Below are 23380 nucleotides of genomic sequence, written 5' to 3'. Positions count from 1 at the left end.
CCCATCTTCTCAAGTAAAGATGACTGGGTACATAGAGTTCATTCAAGTCCATGTTTTAAAAACACAGCTTAAGGCCGGGCGCGGTGGCTCAAGCCTGTAATCCCAGCACTTTGGGAGGCCGAGACGGGTGGATCACGAGGTCAGGAGATTGAGACCATCCTGGCTAACATGGTGAAACCCCGTCTCTACTAAACAAAAATACAAAAAACTAGCCGGGCGACGAGGCGGGCGCCTGTAGTCCCAGCTACTCGGGAGGCTGAGGCAGGAGAATGGCGTAAACCCGGGAGGCGGAGCTTGCAGTGAGCTGAGATCCAGCCACTGCACTCCAGCCCTGGGCGACAGAGTGAGACTCCGTCTCAAAAAAAACCAAACAAACAAAAAAACACAGCTTACTTTTCAACCGCTCATAGTTGAACCATTTTCACAATTTACCAGTGAACTGAGAAATGACCGAACAGATGTATAGTTTTTGAGGAAACCAAATACCCTAAGTACATAACCTTTCATAAGTATGTTCCTAGTCTGCACTAACCAATTCTAGGCATAATTGGCATTCTCGTGCAATTGCATTTTCTGGGTCACCAAGCAAGGAAAAAGCATGGAAATATTCCAAAAACACAAGCCAGAATTCACATGTCTAAACTCAGTTTTTACCAGTTGTTTTAGAATTTAGATTGAAGTAGGCTGGAGGAATATCAATCCCTCTTGACTAAAATTTAAAATTCACTCATGGCCATTTAGACAACAAAAACGTTAGATAGCGGCAGGAATATTCAGAAACTCCCTGCAGGACCTAGGTCCTGCTGAACCTTCAAAAGCCACTGAAAATCATACCTGAAAACACCTAAGCCTATGCTGGTCAACAGCCTTGAGAGGAAGAGCAATGGGAGACATGCGCCATGGAAAACAGAACGAAGTACATAAATTGAGAGGATACGGATTATTGGTACAAATCTCCTGTATCTTCTGGAAGTTCTCATTTTCACTACTAGTGAAATGTCACAGGCTAACCTTGAGCCAGATGAATGCAAAGTTATTCCTTAACATTTTCCTCAAACCTGCTAAAAATGTAAACATTTATATAATGAAGACTATTTCTCTTAGACTACTTTAAAAAGAAGTCTATAATTGTAATTCAGTCTCAACCTGGCCCTACCAAGCATTTTGTATTACAGTTTTAAGAACAGCTGCTTCTATAATAACTTTTAAGATTTTTTGCTTTTGAAACTCTCCCCTTTCTAGGGGTAAATTTAAAACAAAGTAGTATTACTTATTGTATTTACCACTTTTTTTCCCCTTTATTTATAACCAAACAGAAGTTTCCTGCTTCCTTGCTACCTTCTTTGAAAACTCCTTGTACACAAACACTGTGCAGTCTTTCCCCTACCATTCTTCCTCAGTTCATCAATTTTTTCCCACCTTTTTGAGTACTCTGATTGAAACTAAGAATGGCCACCCTCAGAAAAAGAAAAACCTTTCCATGTAATTTCAGAGCATCCATGGATTCTAGGTGTGGTAGCCTGTCTCCATGGTGACTCCCTGCCACCCAGTTATCTGTAGTCCCACACATATATACCGAATAGGGCTGACTTGTGTAAACAACGTTAGAAAAATGGTAGAGTATAACTTCTGAGGCTATGTCATAAAAGACATTGCAGTTTCCATCTTGACAACTGCCATGTCTTGAGAACACTCAAGCAGCTCTGTGGAGAAGCCCATGTGGGAGGAACTGAGGCTTTCTGTCAACAGCCAGCATTAACCTGTCAGCAGCATCGTGAGACCCCAAGCCAGAACCACCCAGCTAAGCTGCTCCTGCATTCCTAACCCACAAAAACTAGCTGAGCAGTTAATGTTCTCATTGTCTTAAGCTGTCAAATGTTGGGATAATGTGTTACATGACAATGGATCATAAACTGGGTTATATATTCCAACTTTAGGAATAAACGTCATAAAACATAGTTAAGACTGCATTTAGAAAATATGAATGTAAAGCATTTGGTTCCTTCTGCCAGAAGCAGATAATGCTTTCAATACGGGTCAGAAACCTAACAGGTAGCAGGCTATATTTGAGAAACCATGTGTAAGTACAGCAGCACAGGCTAGCTGAAGCAGCTGAAGCTGAATACACAACATGCAGCTTAGAGTGTTTGAAAGTTTTCTTATTCAAAAGCAAAGGAGCACTCACGGAGATATCGTGATTTTAGTGTCTGTGTCCTGCTCAATTTTTTTAAGATTTCTTCCTTCTTTACCAATAAGACGGCCAACAAAGTTATTATGAGCTAAAATCTTCAAGGGGATCTCTTCTGTGCTGTAAATAGAAAAGTGGTCATAAAATTAGAGTAAGTAAACCTATTCTTGGGTAAAAAGACAATATTCACTCATTAAACATTTACTTCCCACCTACCATCTGGGAAGCACTGTGTTAGGTACAGCTTAAAACTTGCTGACAATTGGCCAGCATTCTAGCAATGCATGAATAGAAGGGGAGAAAAAGTACAGAAGTTAACTTCTAAAACAGTTTTTCTTTTATTCAATTCGGGAAATATCTTCAGTGATGGAGTCTCTTACTCAAAACCACATTCCTAAACCCGTACTACCAAAACACAACATACAAATAGAAAACAGTACCATCCAGTACAAATATACACCTGGAGATATGTGCATAATTTATATAAGGAAACAGAAGAAACAACAGTGGTTACACTTTGGGGGAAGGGCGTAAGAACAGGAAGGGGAGCTTTCATTTTTCGTTTTGTAGCTTTCTGAATTTCCCAGTCATATATATATAACTGTTTAAAATGTCATTGCGGCTTTTCCTTTTTCTTTCTTTCTTTCTTTTTTTTTTTTTGAGACAGAGTCTCCCTCTGGCGCCAGGCTGGAGTGCAGTGGCACGATCTCCGCTCACTGCAACCTCCACCTCCTGGGTTCAAGCCATTCTCCTGCCTCCACCTCCCAAGTGGCTGGGATTACAGGTGCATGCCACCATGCCCAGCTAATTCTCTTATTTTTAGTAGAGACAGGGTTTCACCATGTTGGCCAGGATGGTCTTGATCTCTTGACCTCATGATCCGCCCGCCTCGGCCTCCCAAAGTGCTGGGATTATAGGCATGAGCCACTGCACCCGGCCTATTTTTCTGTATACTAAAATAATTCTTTTAAAAAATTTTTACATTAATAATTACTTTCTTATAATATGGCACCCACATATAATATTACTAAAACATATTTAAAGTTCTCTACAAGTTAAGGTTGGTGATGAGGTCCCCACACTAACTCTAGTGCCTTACTCTGGGTTCTGCTTTCAGTGCAGCACTGTTCTTTCTGTACACTAAATGTGGCACAGAACCCAACCTTCACTCAAAGTTCCTGTGGAAGAATTAGAGTTCCTGCCTCCATCACCCAGATAAATCTCCAGTTTGCCTTAGAAGACACTTAGGCACTTCCCACCTTCACACTCCCTGCTGCTCCAAGGTGGGGCCAGGCAGAGGACAAGGACAGAGCTCCAGTGAGCTCTGAGTAAAGGATGAGTCAAGATTTGGGGCTCTTGTCTTGGGTTAATCCAGGATATTTCCTGGTCCTAGGTTCCCCAAGCTGCCTTCTTCTATAGCTGCACTTCTCCTCCCCGTTATCACCACTCACCTATGTTCAAATGTGAATGAACATATTTAAATATTAAAAGACCTACATTTCACAACCAAACCAACAGTGCCAGCCACTGTAGCTCATCAGGTATCATTTCCCTGTTTGTGGGCAATTCCCAAGAATTGTGTCAGAGATATCAAAAATACAACAACACAAATATCAACCTCTTTCACAGGACAATTTTCTTTACTCACAATTTTATATCTTGAGCTTCCTTATGCATAATCTCCAGAATAGACTTACAAGCCGCAGAGGTGCCTTCAGGTGTAGAGAGGATGGTAATTGACTTCTCAGCAGCCCCTGCATTTTCTTTACGGTGGACATCGATTCTGATAGTGGGTGCAAGCAGGGAGGAAAACCAGAGCAGTAAGCGTGTATTCACAGTGGAGTCTGTAATTATCAACTGCAAAGTCATAGGGCTTCAGGGCAAAGCAGATGACTCACTTCCCTCAAGAGAATAAACTTTCAATAAGCTCTCAACATCAATGCCTTAGGAGGCAAGTTTTATTTCTAGGAACACTCCACTTTCTCTTTCCTCAATCCAACCAAGCAGGGACATCTTTTCATTCTACCCAAGCTGTTTGTGCTTACAGCTTCCTTTCAGATGCCACAGAACAAATGTCTCATGACAAAGAGCCTGGATTCAATCTGCTCTAAAACAAATAGGAACTGGAGGGCATGCCAAGAGAGGAGCTGGAATCCCACAAGCCAAGTTGAACTGCTTATTCTGCACAGTATATCACTCTTCATTCATTGGATGAGCAGATTTCACCAATCTGCTTCCCCCTTTACAAGGTTCTTCCCACATTTTGCCTCCTTGATAGAGGAAAGTCTGCAACGAACAGTGATAGGCATGGAACCTGGACAGATGACAATTCTACTTCAAGAAAAGCAAGTGGTCGATAAACTCAAAATGATGTTTAATTTCACTAGTAATTATACGTCTGCCAGTTAAAAGAATGTCATTTTCTTCTAGACTTACAAAAATTGAGATAGAAAAAATTAAATATGTGCAAGATGATGGGTAACAGGGCACACTCAACACTTTTGCCAGGAGTACAGAGCAAACTGGTTCAGCAAAATACTGAGCACCTTGTGACTCAAGAACTGTACTTCCTGTAACATCTACTCCTAGTAACATCTACAGATATAGTCTCATATGTGGGCCAAGAGCGATGGTTCTTACCCTTGGCACTAATGACTTTTTGGGCCAGATTCTTTGCTGTGGGTGGGGTGTCTTCTGCATTGTAGGAAATTTACTAACATCCCTGGCCTCTACCTACTAGATGCCAGTAGCACGCCTCTCTCTCAACTCTAACAGCCAAAAATGTCTGCAGACATTGCCAAATGTCCACGGGGGTTGGGGCATCCACGGGGGTTGGAGATGATCATTTATGGTTGAGAACCACTGGCATGGGGAGGTTCCGTTTCTGACAGATAGAAAGTTAGAATTACCTAATTGCAGGAAGAGATGGTTAAATGTAGGAAGAGATGGTTAAGTAACAGTATATTCATATCATACAGATGTTTTTGAAAATGTGGTAAAACTACAGGTACCAACATAGTAAAAAGTCCTTAAGTGAAATAATGCAATTCATATCATGACATGATTTTTTTAAAGTCATACATGTTAGTAGATACAGGCAACAAATCCTATAGAGATACATCCCCAACTTACCAATGGCTACCCGGGTGAGACAAATGGTAACTTTTTAATTTACATATTTATGTTTTGAATTAAATATAAGTCTGCCGTTATTTAAAAAGTACAAGAAAGAAAATCAGCTACTCAAAAATGTGTGTTTTTGGGAAAATTAAGTATTTGTTGAGTTCCTCTGGCCACTCAAACACTTAGAAAGACCTAAATAACTCATGGCCGTGAGAGTGACCACTTGATCATGCCAATAAAATCAAGGTTTGGCTTTCATTTTCCTAAATGTTTGGTTGAAATCTAAAGATTTACCTCAAGAGTAAAAGAAAACTAAAAATCAGGGCATGAAACAAATTAAGGGCTACCTAAAAATAACTAATAAAAAAATAGTGTCTTAGGTAACAGTCCCAATCTTAGGAGTCTTCTTCCCAGCTGCTGTTTCAATCCCCAGTCACTTTCAGTGATGCATGTCTTCCAGTAACACATTAGCATCCCTCTTTGCAGTTTATTTCCACCCTTTCACTGTGCCTGGATTACTAAACTCCGATCCCCTGAGAGAAGGGAATGTGGCTTTGGAGATTAAAGTGGCCCTCTGAGACCATTCCAGAAACAGAGGTTCTGATAATGACTAATTTCAATGTCAAGAGGTAATTAAATCCACTGGCAGAGCTCTGCAAATGAATCATCGGATATAACAAAGATTGCTTCCCTTCCCCATCCCCATTTTCCTGCCCTAAATAAAACAAACAGTTCAATTTAAGTCACAGCTCTTTCATCTGACAGAGAAATGAATAGCTCGAAAAGGAACAACTCTAAGCTGCTACATGACAAGGAAGGGAAGCCATATAATGAATTTCTGCAGGTAACGGTGGATCAAGGGAAGCAAGAAGCCCTTAAATTTTAAGATAAAAGCCAAGCCGATTGACTAGGTTATGGTCCAATTGTCTTTCCCACTCCTACATGATGAGGTCAGGGCCATTAATTTTGCATTCAGGTAACCAGCACCCAACATCTCCTGCTTCAAAGCAGGGGAAGGCAGGATCAGATGTCACTGCAGGGAGCAGGTGGGTATAGACCACCACTTAGTACAGTTCTTTTTGGTTCTGCATGAGAAAGGGGTCAGCTAGTCCAATGCAGGCATGGTGCTTATGATGAATACACATGCACTCTTAGGCCTGCTGGAACAAACACAAAGTATACACAGCGGTGTAGTTCTAACTTTTAGGGAAAGATTAAACTTATTTCGTCAGATCACATTAAAAAAAAAATCATTCTCCTTTCTAAATTTAAAAGGCAAAATAATCTTGTCATTTCTGTAGCTGGCCCAAGGCTTGCAGGATGGTATTTTTGGATACAACCTCTTCTTCCCAGCACATTCACAGCTTCTTCAGGAAAAACGGTAGTAACAGGCCCAGAGATGGGCCCTGTAGCACGTTACGGAGCTAGGTGTGGGGGGCAGAGCTTGTCACCAAGCTTCTCTGGGTCAAAAAATATCCACATACTGTACAACAGCATGGTTTCTAAAGCAAAACAACTAACATATAATGCATGAGGACTGAGAAGTATCTTAGATACACGTGAAGGGCTTCAAGCATAATTCACATGTAGTCATTTTAGTCATTTGACAAATAGAAGATCCTTCTATGCAGCAAGGCCCTGGCCTTGGCCCTGGGGCTACAGTAGTAAATAAAAACAAATAGTTCCTGCTTTCTGCTCATGATAATTAGCTCCAACATTTGGATGGGAATCTTCCAATCCCTTAAAGCCCACCAATTAAAAACATCAAAAAATATCCAGAAGAAAAAGCCATTCTAATCACATGGCTTAATCACAGGAAAAATTTGGACAAATAAGATGAGCAATTCGAGTAAGGCAAGACTGAAAAATCATCTCTGTATTGAGGCCACAAATAAAATGGATTGGACCCAGAAAACTACTTCTAAAAGCAATGAGGGGAGGTGCGGGGTAAGGGGTGGGACAGAGAACAACCTAGAAGCTGCCTGTCTTCCAGAGCCTCCCCAACCAGAAGAGGATTAGGTATCATTTGTTTTCCATTCATGTGTGAAAATCTGAGGTTCCATTTGAGACTGAGGATTAGCTCCAGATTTATATGAAACGAACACCAAGATACTGCAAGATTTTTACACATTTCCCAAGTACTGTACAAGGAGGCCTCATGGCTGCGTTCAGAAAGGCACCAAGTACCAGAACGACACACTGCTAAGATTCCAAGGGGAATTCTCCTGAACACCCACCATATACTCAGCATACTCACTTAGACTGGGTCTGTTTGGTGATGTTCCGAATGGTGGCACCTTCTTTGCCTATGATGGCTCCAACAAATTGGGTGGGAACCAGCAGGCGCAGAGGCAAATCACATGGTTTCTGCTTGGACACAGATCCTGGAGACCCCTGCCTTGAGGAGCCCCTCTGCCCAAGCCCCCGGCGACCTCGGGGCTGTTGCAAGGGGTTTTGCTGGGCGGCCATTTCATCAGGGATATAGGCTACTTTCAAGGTGAAATTCTCTAACTGAAATCCATTCAGTTTGTCTAGTGCTCTGAAAGTTGAAAAGGGGCAGGTTTGGGAAAAGGAATCAGTCTATACGATACATCTTTTAGCAAAGCAACACCCATCTCTTCTACTCAGCATTACTAGCTAAAAACTTCTGAGTAAAGACCCAGCACAAGCAGCAAACCTGCAACACACGTAATCCTCCCCCTCCCCGCCCTGCACCACCACCACCTGCACACATTTTCCTTTGAGACAGGTGCAGTGGGGAAAAAGGTCACAAGTTTCCAAAGGGAACTTATGTGCCATCTACTAGTGAAAAACAGAAAAACAAAAAACATTTTGTCAAACTCTTGGTTAAGTTTAACCCATAAGAGGTTATTAACAGTTTAGAATAGCTAAGCAGCAAGAGAGAAGCAACTGGGCTTCTTGCCTTGGCTAATGTTTCCAAATCACAGTGGAAGAGACATTAGAAATATATACCTTTTTTACTTCACCCTCTAAAATGTGAAGTATTTAAAACCATTTTAAGAAGCAGTGGACAAATATCTCTAAACCATTCACAAACTATCCTGAGTATTAAATTCTACCAGTCACACTCAGTACCTATTATGAGCCAGTCCCTGAGAAAATAGTGGTCCCTGACTTTGTGGTTTATGATCTGATTTGGGGCAAAGAGGCAGGGGTGGTGATAAACCAAAAAAAGAGAATTACTTTCTAATCTGCCCACTCTACCACACTATTTCGGGAGAGTTTCTCTCTTTTTCATCTGGTTTTTTTTTTTTTTGAGACAGAGTCTTGCTCTGTCACACAGGCTGGAGTATAGTGGAGCCATCTTGGCTCACTGCAACCTGTGCCTCCAGGGTTCAAGCGATTCTTGTGCCTCAGCCTCCTTAGTAGCTGGGATTACAGGCGTGCACCATCACGCCTGGCTAATTTTTGTATTTTTAGCAGAGATGGGGTTTCACCATGTTGGCCAGGCTGGTTTTGAACTCTGACCTCAAGTGATCTGCCACACTGGCCTCCCAAAGTGCTGGGATTACAGGCATGAGCTACTGTACCCAGCCTCTTTTTCATTCTTGATCTTTATTTTAATACACAAGAAAACGTACCCAAATCTTGAGCATAAATCTCAGTGAATTTTCACAAGGTAAACATGGTCATCCAGATCCAGAACTAGAAAACACCAGGGCCCCAGAAGCCCCACCAGTACTTGCTTCTAGTTGTTACTGCCCCCCTACCCCTTGCAGACTTCTAACACCATAGATTAATTCTGCCTATTTAAAAATTTTATGTAAGTATATATGAGTATACATATGTATTCTCTCATATCTGGAAACTTTTAACTTATTGTATATTCATCCAAATTGTTGTGTTCTATTTTCTGGGTTTGTTTTGTTTTGTATTCATTTTTGTATGTGTGTTCTATTTGTAGAAGAGAAAATAATAAATTAGTAGAGAGGATATAGCCCAGATTTCATAAACATATACCTAATAATACATCCCTTTCTAACTCCCCAGTGCACAACAAAATAAAAAACAAAAAGAAAGAGGTCCCCACATTTCCCAGTGTCACACAGGTTCTTTGCTCAGATTCTGTTCCAATGGCCCTGAGTTTACCCCAGGTGGGAAAGAAAAACAGGCATAAATGGTCTCTTTCTAGTTGCTTGGTGTGGTCGTTTCCGGCTTATATACTGCTTTACTTGCAAATCTACTCTCAATTCTTGACTTAAATAGAAAAACAGGGGTTGAGTGGGAGACAGTTCTAGCACCAAAAAGGTCACTGAGGGCTAGGACCTGGAAGGCAGACCCGGGCAAGCAGAGGGCTCACTGACATTCTCCGGCCCAGAATGATTCTCGGTTTCTCACTTCAGTCCTCTATCACCGTCCTACCTTCTCCGGCACATGAATGAACTCTATTGTAAAAGATCAGTCATGCAGAAAGTAGCAAGTGGTTGCTCTGGCACCATCACCAACCCTCCAAGGCCCTTCCCAGAACTGCTGCTCACTGCCATACTTCTACAAATGGACCAGTCCTTTCTGTATGTTTACAAACACATGTATTCATGTTCGGTACCTTCGTTAAAAGCATAATTGGGGTTGTGATGTACATTGCTCTGTGGCTTCTTTTTAAATACCATGTCTTGGGATATTTCTATGTGATTTCTATGTCAGAGGGCATTCTTTTCATAAGCTTCAGAGGGTGACAGCTGGCACATGCCACACTTACTTTGCCAATGCCTTGATGACAGACCCCTAATGCTGTGCTTTCCTCCTGCCCCTTTTTCCTTAAGGGAATGTGGATTAAGGGCCCTAAAATATTGTGGTTATTTCTAAAGGAAGACAACAGCTGATAAATTTTAATATTTATGGTGTATATTTGTTAGAAAAAGTTGGAGTTGCAGAAGAGTCAACCAACTACAGATTCTTTCAAAACAGCTTTAATTTTTTTTATTTGAAACGGACTTTTGTTCTTGTTGCCCAGTCTGGAGTGCAGTGGTGTGATCTTGGCTCACTGCAACCTCCATCTCCTGGGTTCAAGCAATTCTCCTGCCTCAGCCTCCTGAGTACCTGGGATTATAGGCACATGCCACCACCCCCAGGTAATTTTTGTATTTTTAGTAGAGATGAGTTTTGCTGTGTTGGCCAGGCTGGTCTCAAACTCTCGACCTTAGGTGATCCACCTACCTGGGCCTCCCAAAGTGCTTGGATTACAGGCGTGAGCCACAGCGCCTGGCCAGGATCCTGTGATTACTTAACTCTTTGCTCTTGGTGCTATTTTAAGGGTTGCTGAGAAGGTGCTGAGCAATTTTGCCAGTTGGGAGAATTTAATTGTATTGATAAGAAGTTTACTGGGGTGAGGTGCAGTGGCTCATGCCTGTAATCCCAACACTTCCGGAGACCAAGGTAGGTGGATCACTTGAGGTCAGGAGCTCAAGACCAACTTGGGCAATATGGCAGAACTCTGTCTCTACTTAAAGTACAAAAATTAGCCAGGCATGGTGGCCTTCCAGCTACTTGGGAGGCTGAGGCATAAGAATTGCTTGAATCTGGGAGGTGGAGGTTGCAGTGAGCCAAGACTGCCCCACTGCACTCCAGCCTAGGTGATGGAATGAGACTTTGTCCCCCCCCCCCCCAAAAAAAATTGCTCATTGGGGTAGATCACAATTTAGAGCTGAATGGGCCTCAATAGAGACAATAAGTAGTTCAACTTGAGGAGGAGGGAGAAAGAGAAAGAAAAAAGGAGAAGAGGTCGGACGCAGTGGCTCAAGCCTGTAATCCCAGGACTTTGGGAGGCTGAGACGGGTGGATCACGAGGTCAGGAGATCGAGACCATCCTGGCGAACACGGTGAAACCCCGTATCTACTAAAAAATACAAAAAAGTAGCCGGGCGAGGTGGTGGGCACCTGTAGTCCCAGCTACTCGGGAGGCTGAGGCAGGAGAATGGTGTGAACCTGGGAGGCGGAGCTTGCAGTGAGCTGAGATCTGGCCACTGCACTCCAGCCCAGGTGACAGAGCAAGACTCCGTCTCAAAAAAAAAAAAAAAAAGAAGAAGAAGAAGAAGAAGAAAAAAGGAGAAGAAATGAGACCCAGACAAGTTAAACGTACCCAAGAGTCCACACATACAGATCTGAATAGCAAAAAAAGAATATGGACTAGAGACCAGAATTCTAGTCCAGCTTGAACATTAAGTAACCACGTTATCCTCCAAAGGTCATTTTCCTGTTTGGCATTAGCCATCTCCCTAATAAAATTAAAAGATTAGATTCATGGTCCCTTTCAGCTCTCAAATTTCATGCCTGGCTGAATGCAGGAGCTCACACCTCTAATTCTAGCACTCTGGGAGGCCAAGGAGGGAGGATCACTTGAGCCCAGCAGTTTGACATCAGTCTGGGCAACATAGTGAGACCACGTCTCTTAAAAAAAAAAAAAAAAAAAAAAAAAAAACGGTTAGGTGGGTGTGGTGGCACATGCCTGTAGTCCCAGCTACTTGGGAGGCTGTGGTGGGAGGACTGCTTGGGCCCAGGACGTTGAGGCTACATTGAGCCATGATTGTGTTACTGCACTCCCAAGTCTGCCTGGGCAACAGAATGAGAACCTGTCTCAAAAAATAATAAAATAAAATAAATAAAATTCCATGTCTAAAAATCTCTTTTTTATTCCCAGATGTCACCCTGTATATAATAGAGGGTCCTCACAAAATGAGGTTTAACCCATTATTGAAAAATCATAAATTCAATGATCTCCTTGTACCAAGAATAAGGGGCTGACACAATTCAGCAATCATTATTGAAAGCCTGGGTAATACAATTTTAAGGATGTACTTTAATGAAATAAATATGGACGAAACCCAAATGTAGGGCTTCATGACTAAATTGGTTCTAAAAACAAAACAAAACGGTATGAGCAAATGCCCTAGATGATGCACAACAGAAGATGGGATAGGTAAACTGTGGTGAGGATCCAACACTATGCAGAGATTAGAATCAGTATAAATACACTGAATGAAAAACACACAAAACTCTGCAGAATGATCTTTGTAATTTTGAAAGTTACAATGCATGGGACAAAGTCTACAAAACTATGGCAAATTTAACAATGGTTATCCCTGAATGGCAAAAAATCCCTTTGTCTCGCTGCTTTATTTCTTTTTTGAAAATAAGCCTTTTATTTACATAATTGTCAAAGTTTAAATGGGAATTTTCCTACCGTTAGCCACTGGCCAAGTTGCTTCAAACACTTCTAACCATAACCACATTTACCTTATACAGATCTTCACAGTGATACAAAGGAACTGCAATGATAGTTTCTTTTTTTTGTTTTTTGTTTTCTCTTTTTTCGAGATGGAGTTTTGCTCTTGTCGCCCAGGCTAGAGTGCAATGGTGTGATCTCAGCTCACTGCAACGTCCGCCTCCCAGGTTCAAGCAATTCTCCTGCCTCAGAATGATAGTCTTAAAGTATGAATAAACATTGCTATTCCCTAACAAAAATAAACATCAGAATTAACCCCAAACAAAAGAAAGTGTAAGAACTCAATGTCTACACATTTTCTAGGGGGTTATTTCTTTGTCACACATGACAAATCCTCTCATGAGTAATGTCTATCCTTGACTGTCTTATCTCAACATCTCTGGAAGAGAGAAGGAAAAAGGTGAGCCTCTCTTGCTCTGAGGAGCAAGAAAAGGTGCATTCACTAAACACATACTTCCATTTTTAATGAAACTATTTAATGAATTTGAAATTTAAACTTGTCAAATTTTTATTTTAATAATTCAAGACTTAAGCCTAAAATGAACACATGTATTAATATTTTCTAGAATATGTGTGCTATTAACCTTTATTTTAGCCACAAGGTGGCAGGAATTTCCATGTTAAATTCTGTCTTAAAGACATAGCCATATTTGAGGACTCCTCTTAAATGATATTCATAGAGCTTTAAGTAACAGGCAGCTACAACCACATTAAAACTAGGTCCCTGGCTCCTCAGCATCAGTGACCAGCCATCACTGGAAATGAAGTATACCAAACAATAACGGGGGCAGCAGCAGCAATCAAACATGTTGGAAAAATACTTAATAGCTGCTAACTTTTGAGCTCTGACTACCTTACCTTATAGGTATTATGAAACATGTTTTGGAGGCATTATTTTGGTTTTCTCAGTAGCCTCATTAGCTAAAGACTATAGTTATTCCCATTTTAGAAATGAGGCTGAACCATGACAGATTAACTTGACCAACGTCAGCTAGAACAGTGGTGGCACACAGTCTATTGCAAGAAACTGGGCTCTGGAATTGAACTCAACCTCCAAGTTGACTTCACAAGTACATCAAGGTCACATAGCCTTCCAAGCAACAGATGTTACAAAGAGAAAACTGAGAATTATCAAACTAGCCCTTTTACCTAAAGATTGAGCTTTGGGTGGCCTGCCAAGGAAGGCATGGAGAAATAACACCAGGCTGTCATGTTTGGAGCCCATGGAGCAGGCCTATAGGGTTCACTGGAAGTCCTCAAAGTCAGTCCTGGAAGGACCAGACTTTCCCAGGCTCAAGCCACTTCAAACTGCTCCAAGCAGCCCAAACCAGTGGGTTAAACTATAAATACATGCATATATGCACAAATATTTGTTTCTCTTTAATCTTCACTTTGTAGCTGAGAAAACCGAAACTCAGAAGTTGAGGTTACTAAGTCAGGGCTACCTGACTTTGGAGTTTACACTTCTCTACTACAACCAATGCCTCTCAAATAAAATTAATTCTCCTCACAGAATGAAAATATATTCCATATCCCTTTTAAAAGCTTATTAGAAAACTCTAATAACAATTTTTGTAACACTGTAACACAAAACTGAGTTTTCTACTCCTTAGATCAGTTAACTTTTTAAATACCTCATTGCTTTCTAATTCTCTTCATCTTTGAATTCTTGCAGAGGGAATGAGAACAATATTCCTATAAGGCCACTTGACTGGCAGGAACTAAAATTAGGCAGTCCCTCTCCAAATATTCTTATTGGCAACTTTTGGTCAGTATTTAGTATTTAATAGGTGTTAACTGACTGAATATTAGAACAAAGTATATGAAGACTACTTCCCTAATCGAAATGCCTAATTTATTTAAGTTACCTAATTACTAATTACACAATTCCTAACAGCCTTTTCCTTCCTCCTTGGGATCAACGGAAGCCTACCTATCTCTTAACAACCACGCTAAAGAATTTTGAGAACACCAGGGTGTCTACATTCAGTTTGCTGTCATGGTTAGGATTCTTTTCAGCAATAATTCTGCCTTGACTAGCCAGTCTACCTTTCCTGTGCTTGCAGTCATAATGCTTTGTTTGTTTGTTTTCAAAGAAGGAAGGCTAAATGTCAATTACTTTATCCTTACCAAAATCTTATGCCTCTTCAAAGCTATATAGCTTATGTCTCCAACTTATGTTCTCCCATTCAACTAATTAACTGTTAAATAAGCATTTTGTTTCCCCTTAGCTAATTTAAGTTTTCAAATAAGGCCACAACAACAGGCCTCTGACAATCTCCAAATATCCTTGGGTTTATCACATTATCCCGTATTTTCCAAAAGGGACTTGGCTCTACCAAATATTCAATATAAATCTTTGTAAAGTAAAACATGGCCAGGTGCAGCGGCTCATGCCTGTAATCCCAGCCCTTTGGGAGGCTGAGGTGGGCAGATCACTTGAGCCCAGGAGTTCAAGACCAGCCTGGGCAACATGGTGAAACCCCATGTCTACAAAAAATACAAAAAAAAAAAAAAAAAAAAAAAAAAAAATTGCCAGTCTCATAACCCAGCCTCAAAATAAATAAAAATTAAAACACGATGGAGCCTCTACTTTCTCAATGCCCTCACTTTTATCCCTCATTCTACTGAGGGTATGAAAGGTAAAATTTTCCTGGTCTTCTTACATGATACAACTGAAGAACAAAATTAGTCAAAAAAAGAAGAGAAAGAAAAATCAATTTGTTTTATGACTCATACCACAATTTCCATAATGTCTGAGACCTTATGCAAATTGCCAAAAATTTTTAAATGAACAAAGGATACAAACAGAAGAAATAACAGAATGTGTTTAAACATATTAAAAGCCTCCAGTCTCACTTATGGGCAAAGTGAAAATTAACATGATATATCAGTTTCACATACTAGATTGGGAAAGTGTGATAAAGTCCTGTGTTGGGGAGAATTGGAGAAATGGACACCCCCACAATGCTGATGAGAATTTAAACTAGCTCAAGCTCTACAACAAAATTTAAAGTGCAATTCTACTTCTGGGAATTTATCATACAGATACATGCTTGCATACACATGACAAGCAAAAAGAGATTCACTACGATATTGTTCATAACTACAAGAGACTAGAAACAACCTAAATATTGAAACTGCAATTAATCAAAGTCATGCCATATCTGTACAATCAAGTACTATGTAACTATAAAAAATGTATTTATATACACAAAACATTCAAATGTTATGGTATCATTTGTGTAAAAGCAGGAATAGATACATGTAACATTTGTTTTCCACATGGTTATCTCCCAAGAGATGAGGTAGTTGGGGAGTAATACTAGGAGGAAGATTTGTACTGTGTGCATCTTCAAATCTTTTATATTTTGAACCATGTGAGTGTTATTGATTTTACAAATAAAGTTCCATTTACCTTATACACATTTCCATCTTCTTCTCAGTCTTATCTTTCCTTTCATAGTCCCTCCTGAGTGAGTACTGCTTTTAGTAACCTAGATGAGCTCCTACTCTTGCAGCTCGTTTTACCTTTCCCCTTCAGGGCTCAGAGTCAGCCAGTGTGGTCTTTTCTTTCACCTTTCTGACACAGAGGACAGTCAGCCTGCTCCTGCCAGTATGGTATCTGGAGGCAGTTCAGGCTTCCATAGTCACCTAACACCCAGTGCTGTGCTACTGAGCACTTTGTATGCCATTCTTTCATGTTCATATTCTGAGCAGATCTATTAAAGGCCATAAATTTGTGGGACCCCTATTTCTCTCTCTAGTGCTCAATTTATTAGATCATTTCAATTAGATATAGAATTATCTTTTCCTAGGGGAGACTGTTTGATCTGTAAAGTAGTGCCTGTTTACTGCACTGGAATATATTTTTTCCCATAAATCTAAGAGCAAATTACACTGATCCAACATCTGCACACTCCTAAATGACAATAGTAATCAGGTAATCACTGAGTAAGAAGACTTAACATTTAACACTGTTGTTTAACACATGATCCAACTTACCAGCTTTAGATAAAACAGCAATAATATATGTGTCATATAAGACTGGGAGACGGGGAGAGACTTTATGTTATTTGGCAACAATACCAAGGCCCAGAGTTTCTGCAAATAGGGTGTGATTTAGTTTCATACTAGACCACTCTATTATTGGCATTAAAGATATATTGAAAATGTAATATAACTTTAACCAATGTAGATTCTTATTAGACATTCAAACTTAAAAAGAAAGGCACAATTAAAGGGTCAAACTTTGTAAAATAAAGCTTCTCTCTGCCACCCACCAGCCCTTATCAATTGAGAAATCCACAAAATATGTTACTGTACTTAACTTAGTTATTATATAAAGATTAAAAGTTTCAAGCTGCTTACTGTCTAGCTTGGTCCTTACTGGAATAGGTTACATTTACAACTGCAGTTTCCGAGTCAGTGTTCACTAGAGGAAGAGAAAAACGAAGAAAATAAAAGTTAGTTTTCTTTCTACTTACTTCCTTTTACAAATTTGAAAGCAATTCAGAAGACATGTACCTTGCTCACAGCTCTCCACCACTCCATACTGGACTAGTAAACTATCCAGCACCTATCAGGAGGGGGAGAGAAAATTAAAAAGTTTGAGTTTCCCAAGTTATTATCAAGGGCAGGAATATGTCTTAAAATCACTAAGTAATTGTGATGGAAAAGAGCCAAAAAATTATCTGGGGCTTTGGACTGCCGAACTAAGGGATGGATACCACAAATACCACACTCAGACTTGTCTCTTCTGCCCTCTCCTAGATCCCTGACATTAATCTCATTTCCTAGGGCTAACCCAGAAGTAACATTGGCTAAGCAAAGTATGCAAAGCCACAGCTGCCTGGTTCCTGAGGCTGAAGGAGAAGGAGCATATATTTCTCACACATACACAAACACATCATCATACTTTCTCCTTGTATACAAAGTCACTAGATAAGGGACCAAGTTAAAAACTAAAGTTTAACGGGGTGTGGTGTCTCACACCTGTAATCCTAGCACTTTGGGAGGCCAAGATGGGAGCACTGCTTGAGGCCAGGAGTTCGAGACCAGCCTGGTCAACATAGTGAGATCCCATCTCTAAAAAATAAAATAAAAAGAAAAAAACCAAAGTTTTATCTATAATATGTTATTTTCCAAAGGACTTCCTTTACAGTTCTAATGGTTCTTACAGAACAGATTGCTCAAGGCAGGCTAGCAAAATGACAGCACAGTGCATACTCTACCTGGAGTCGAATTTAAAGCCCAACATAAACACACAGACAGCAAAAGTATGAAATGAAGCGAACATTTCTTAGTCTACACGGGGTTGGGAAATGTACAATCTGAAGCTATCTATGTTTTCACCATCTTTCCTGTAGCTGTATTATAGTACGCATGTTATCCAAATGGAGAGGCTGTTAAAACAGTAACTCTAAGTTTATTATAATATCAACTGCAGATGTATGTCTTGTCAATATAAACCAAATTCAGGTGTCCTTAGCTTCTAAGCGCTATAGCAAAACAAAGTAAGCTTCTGTAAATAATAGCAAACTACTTACTCATCAATTTGACTACAAATTTTCTTATTTATTTATGAGACAGGGTCTTGCTATGTCACCCAGGCTGGAGTGCAGTGACATAATCGCAGCTCACTGCGGCCTCAACCTTCTGAGTTTAAGTGATCTCACCTCAGCCATCCAAGCAGCCAGCACTACAGGTGCACAGCGCCACCCTCAGCTAATTTTTAAAATTTTTTGTAGAGATGAGGTCTCACTATGTTGCCCAGGCTGGTCTCAAAATCCTGAGCTCAAGGAATCCTCCTGCCTTGGCCTCCCAAAGTGCCGTGATTACACATGTTAGCCCTAGCCGAACTGCAAAGTTAAAAAGGCTGTTCCTTGAAAATGTTTTTCAGGTGCCAGGAAACAGTAAACCATTAGAAAACAAATTTTTATGATAATTTACTACTAAACTTAAGCAATTTCTTCTAAAGGAAGGTTTATCTTAGGTGGTATATTTTAGGCTTTTGTCTACTGTTTCCGGTTTGAAACATATAACACGGTTTGTCTGGGATGAGCTTTTGTTTTGAGTTTTGGGACAGGGTCTCACTGTCACCTATGCTGGAGTGCAGTGGCACGACCATACCTCACTGTAGCGTCAACCACTGGGCTCAAGCAATCCTCCCATACCAGCTTTCTGAGCAACCAGCACTACAGGTGCATGCCACCACACCTGGCTAATTTTTAAGTTTTTCGTAGAGATGGGGGTCTTGCTATGTTGCCCAGACTGGTCTCAAACTCCCAGATTCAATGGATTGTCCCAGCTGGGCCTCCCCAAGTGCTGAGATTACAGGCGTGACCCAGCGCCTGGCCTGGTGTTTCTTTTAAATAAGGTTAATACCTATTTATGAGTGAAATGCCCTTTCATTTATTTTTATTTGGTAAATTTCCTTTGCATGAGGTAAATTGAATTTTTATTTGGTAAATTTCTTTTGCATGAGGTATACACACAGAAGCACATTAATCTTTGTCTCTGATTACAGCTATTGTTAACCACAAAAAGACATTCAAATATTTCATGAGTGAAGTGAATACTTCAGAGGAGGAAATTCTGGTATATCTTACAGGAAGGGTACTCTGTAAAAGTGCTTGGCTGTTTTATAGGTGAATTTGCCATATGATGTTGATCACAGACTCATTTTATAAAGGCCAAAAATTAAGAAACCTCTCACACTGCCATTCAAAGAGAAAATATACAACACATAATTCCTTAAATTAAAAACAAGATGGCCGGGCACGGTGGCTCAAGCCTGTAATCCCAGCAGTTTGGGAGGCCGAGACGGGCGGATCATGAGGTCAGGAGATCGAGACCATCCTGGCTAACACGGTGAAACCCCGTCTCTACTAAAAATACAAAAACTAGCTGGGCGAGGTGGCGGGCGCCTGTAGTCTCAGCTACTCGGGAGGCTGAGGCAGGAGAATGGCGTAAACCCGGGAGGCGGAGCTTGCAGTGAGCTGAGATCCGGCCACTGCACTCTAGTCCGGGCGACAGAGCAAGACTCCGCCTCAAAAAAAAAATAAAATAAAAATAAAAAAATAATAATAAAAACAAGGATGGCTGGGCACGGTGGCTCATGCCTGTAATCCCAGCACTTTGGGAAGTCGAGGAGGGTGGATCACCTGAGGTCAGGAGTTCGAGACCAGCCTGGCCAACATGGCAAAATCTCGTCTTTATTAAAAATACAAAAATATTGGCAGGGCACGGTGGCTCACGCCTGTAATCCCAGCACTTTGGGAGGCTGTAGTGGGCAGATCACGAGGTCAGGAGTTTGAGAGCAGCCTGGCCAACATGGTGAAGCCCTGTCTCTACTAAAAATACAAAAATTTGTTGGGCATGGTGGTATGCACTTGTAGTCCCAGCTACTCAGGAGGCTGAGGCAGGAGAACTGCTTGAACCCAGGAGGCAGAGGTTGCAGTGGGCTGAGATCGTGCCACTGCATTTCAGCCCAGGTGAGAGAGCAAGACTGTCTTTAAAAAAAAAAAAAAGAAAGAAAAAAAATCACAAAAAATTAGCTGGGCTTGGTGGCAGGTGCCTGTAATACCAGCTACTCAGGAGGCTGAGGCAGGAGAATTACTTGAACCTGGGAGGCGGAGGTTGCAGTGAGCTCAGACCACACCATTGCATTCCAGCCTGGGAAACAGAGCAAGACTGCATTAAAAAAAAAAAAAAAAAAAAAAAAGGAGGGAGGGGACAACCCTAATTTTCTAAACAAAAATGAAATTTTTTCAATACGAAAAATGTTTTACTCCATACTTAAGTCAGAATTCTAACAAATTCCTTCCACCTTCAGTAATGAAGGCAGGAGGAAAAGAATGTCTACCATCAAAATTTAGTTTTTAAATGAAAGCCACACTAATAATAGTAGGGCTTTATAGCAACTTGGATGGAGGCAGGGGTAGCAGAGGGGTTCAGGGAGTAGGGGGTAGTTGCCAGTTTAATATGTCATTTAAAATTTAGCTTTTAGGGCCAGACACAGTGGCTCATGCCTGTAATCCAGCACTTTGGGAGGCCAAGACAAGTGGATCACTAGAGGTTAGGAGTTTGAGACCAGCCTGGCCAACATGGTGAAACCCCATCCCCACTAAAAATACAAAAATCAGCCAGGTGTGGTGGCGCATGCCTGTAATCCCACCTACTCAGGAGGCTGAGGAAGGAGAATTGCTTGAACCTGGGAGGTGGAGGTTGCACTGAACTGAGATTGCACCACTGCATTCCAGCCTGGGCAACAGAGCAAGACTCTGTCTCAAAATAAAATTTAGTTTTTAAATGAAAGCCACACTAATAGTACAGCTTTATAGCAACCTGGATGAAGGTAGGGGTAGAGGAGGGGTTTAGGGAGTAGGAGATAGTTGTCAATTTGTTTAATTAAACATCCTTCTTAATTCTTCTGAAAAGCAATTTGTTCAGTAATTAAGTATATTAGTCTCCACACAGATTACCCTATGCCACCTTAACTTTTATTACTCTTAGAGATAACACTACAAAAGTTAAACACCTGTGACTATAAACAATACCGACTAAACCTACAATAATGCCAAGGCAACAAATATTCTTTAAAAGCTACAGTGCCAAAGTGATAAATATTTATATACACACATACATACAACGATACAGGTAACCTGTATCATTTATATGTATATAACCTGTATCATATAATCATATAAATGATACATGTAAACTTTTTAACTTAAAAAATCAGGGGACAATCCTTTCATGCTCTTCCTTTCCAAGTTAGGCCTAGTAGAATGGCTTCTACAAAGAAGGGTTGTGAGAAGAAGGGCCGCTCTGCCACCAACAAGTTGATGACCTGAGAATGCATCATCAACATTCACAAGGGTATTCATAGAGTGTGCTTCAAGAAGACTGCCCCTGGGCATTCAAAGAGATCTGGAAATTTGCTAAGAAGGAGACACGTGTTCACAGACACGAGGCTCAACAAAGTTGTCTGGACCAAAGGAATAACGAATGTCCTATACTATAATATGTGAGCAGCTGTCCAGGAAATGTAATGAAAATGAAGATTCACCAAACAAGCTCTATATTTTGATTACCTGTGTACCTATTACCACTTTCAAAAATCTATAGTCAGTCAATGCGGATGAGAACTAGCCACTGATCATCAAATATGTTAAAGTTATAAAACCACACACACACACACACACAAATATACATTAAAATTTTCACTGCATATATTCAAAACAAAATTGCTTGTATAGTTAAACATTCTATTCCTAAGAACAGATAAATGCTATTGGTTGTCAACTTCTGTGTAGGTAAAGTCTTTTTTTTTTTTTTTTTTTTTTTTTTTACAGCCTTACTCTATTACCCAGGCTGGAGTGCAATGGTACAATCTTGGCTCACTGCAACCTCTGCCTCCCAGGTTCAAGTGATTCTCCTGTCTCAGCCTCCCAAGTAGCTGGGATTACAGGCACAAGACACCACACCCAGCTAATTTTTGTATTTTCAGTAGAGACAGGGTTTCACCATGTTGCCCAGGCTGGTCTTGAACTCCTGACCTCAAGTGATCCACCTGCCTTGGCCCCCAAAGTGATGGGATTACAGGTGTGAGCCACCACACCCGGCCATGTAAACTCTTTAGAAAGGTAACTAGAAACTACAATCCTGTGCACTTTTTTAAAATGGTACATTTTATTGTCTGTAAATAATACTTCAACAAGCATGACTTTAAAACAAACAAAAAAACACAAACAAAAAGCCTCTAATCCTTAGAAGAAATAGGTGCAGAATCAATCCTGGTACCTAGCTGTGAACAAATTTAACACAACTTAGGAGATTTTACATACACCCCATAGATGGATTTCAATGGATCTTTGATGTCTTACTCAAAGTTTCATGTACAAGGTTTGGAAGTAATGACAACCGAATAGGGAGAGGGCTGTCAATAGCCTAATAAGATTTCCAAATCTCAAAAGGATTTCCAACCCCCAAAACGACTTGAACTGTACTATAGTAACCCCATCAATCTTAAGGCAGGCCATTATCTGAATATGCTCTTTTATGTCAAGGGCTACCAAATGGTATCATGCCACTCCAGCCTCCTGAACTCTCAAAGAATAAATACAACTTACACTTGATAAGTTCTGACATTTTGCCTTTTTTATATATTTTTTTTAAAGACAGAGTCTCACTGGAGTGCAGTGACATGATCTTGGCTCACTGCAACCTCCGCCTCCCAGGCTCAAGCCATTCTTGTGCCTCAACCTCCTGAGTAGCTGGGATTACATGCATGTGGACCACGCCTGGCTACTTTTGTATTATAGTAGAGACAAAGTTTTGCCACGTTGGCCAGGCTAGTCCTGAACTCCTGAGCTCAAGTGATCTGTCTGCCTCAGCCTCCTAAAGTGCTGGGATTACAGGTGTGAGCCACCATGCCTGGCCGCATTTTGCTTAATTCTGCATTAAACAGGAAGACAGTGTTCCTGTTACCTGTCACATAAACTATTTATGTCCTGTTTTTGTCTCCTAGATTCTTATCCCCTCTTGGTACCATTAATCCTTCTATGTCAACCACAAATATTTCTTTTAAATAGTCTTAAAGGCAAAAAAAAAAAAACCAAAACAAAAAAAACACGAAAAAAACCCAAAGAGCCTTCCACTGTATATTTCCAACACTTTCACAAGTTCCCATACCTAAATAAAATCTTAAACCAGAAAGGAAACATTTCTCTATGCTTAGGTAAGTTTAAATTCCAGTGACAGGGGAGGGAGAAGGGGTATAAATGCAAAGTAAACCCTCATAGAAAATGTCATTCTTGAAT

General features: G+C 40.6%; 1 protein-coding gene across 1 annotated transcript in view; it reads right to left on the bottom strand.

Moving 5' to 3' along the window:
• IGF2BP3 (insulin like growth factor 2 mRNA binding protein 3) overlaps positions 1-23380 on the bottom strand; it is a 152521-nt gene that overhangs the window by 28053 nt on the left and 101088 nt on the right. Inside the window, exons 4-8 of the mRNA XM_023215981.2 lie at positions 17082-17133; positions 16926-16989; positions 7569-7850; positions 3837-3971; positions 2186-2308 (exon numbers count right to left, since the gene is read on the bottom strand). Of these exons, the coding sequence (XP_023071749.1) occupies positions 2186-2308; positions 3837-3971; positions 7569-7850; positions 16926-16989; positions 17082-17133 (656 nt within the window). The remainder of the gene's footprint in view (positions 1-2185; positions 2309-3836; positions 3972-7568; positions 7851-16925; positions 16990-17081; positions 17134-23380) is intronic.

The sequence above is a fragment of the Piliocolobus tephrosceles genome, chromosome 8, assembly GCF_002776525.5.
Source record: "Piliocolobus tephrosceles isolate RC106 chromosome 8, ASM277652v3, whole genome shotgun sequence".
In the NCBI taxonomy this organism is placed as follows: Eukaryota; Metazoa; Chordata; class Mammalia; order Primates; family Cercopithecidae; genus Piliocolobus; species Piliocolobus tephrosceles.
The sequence above is the reverse complement of the archived record's forward strand: the minus strand, read 5'-3'. Positions and strand labels throughout refer to the sequence as shown.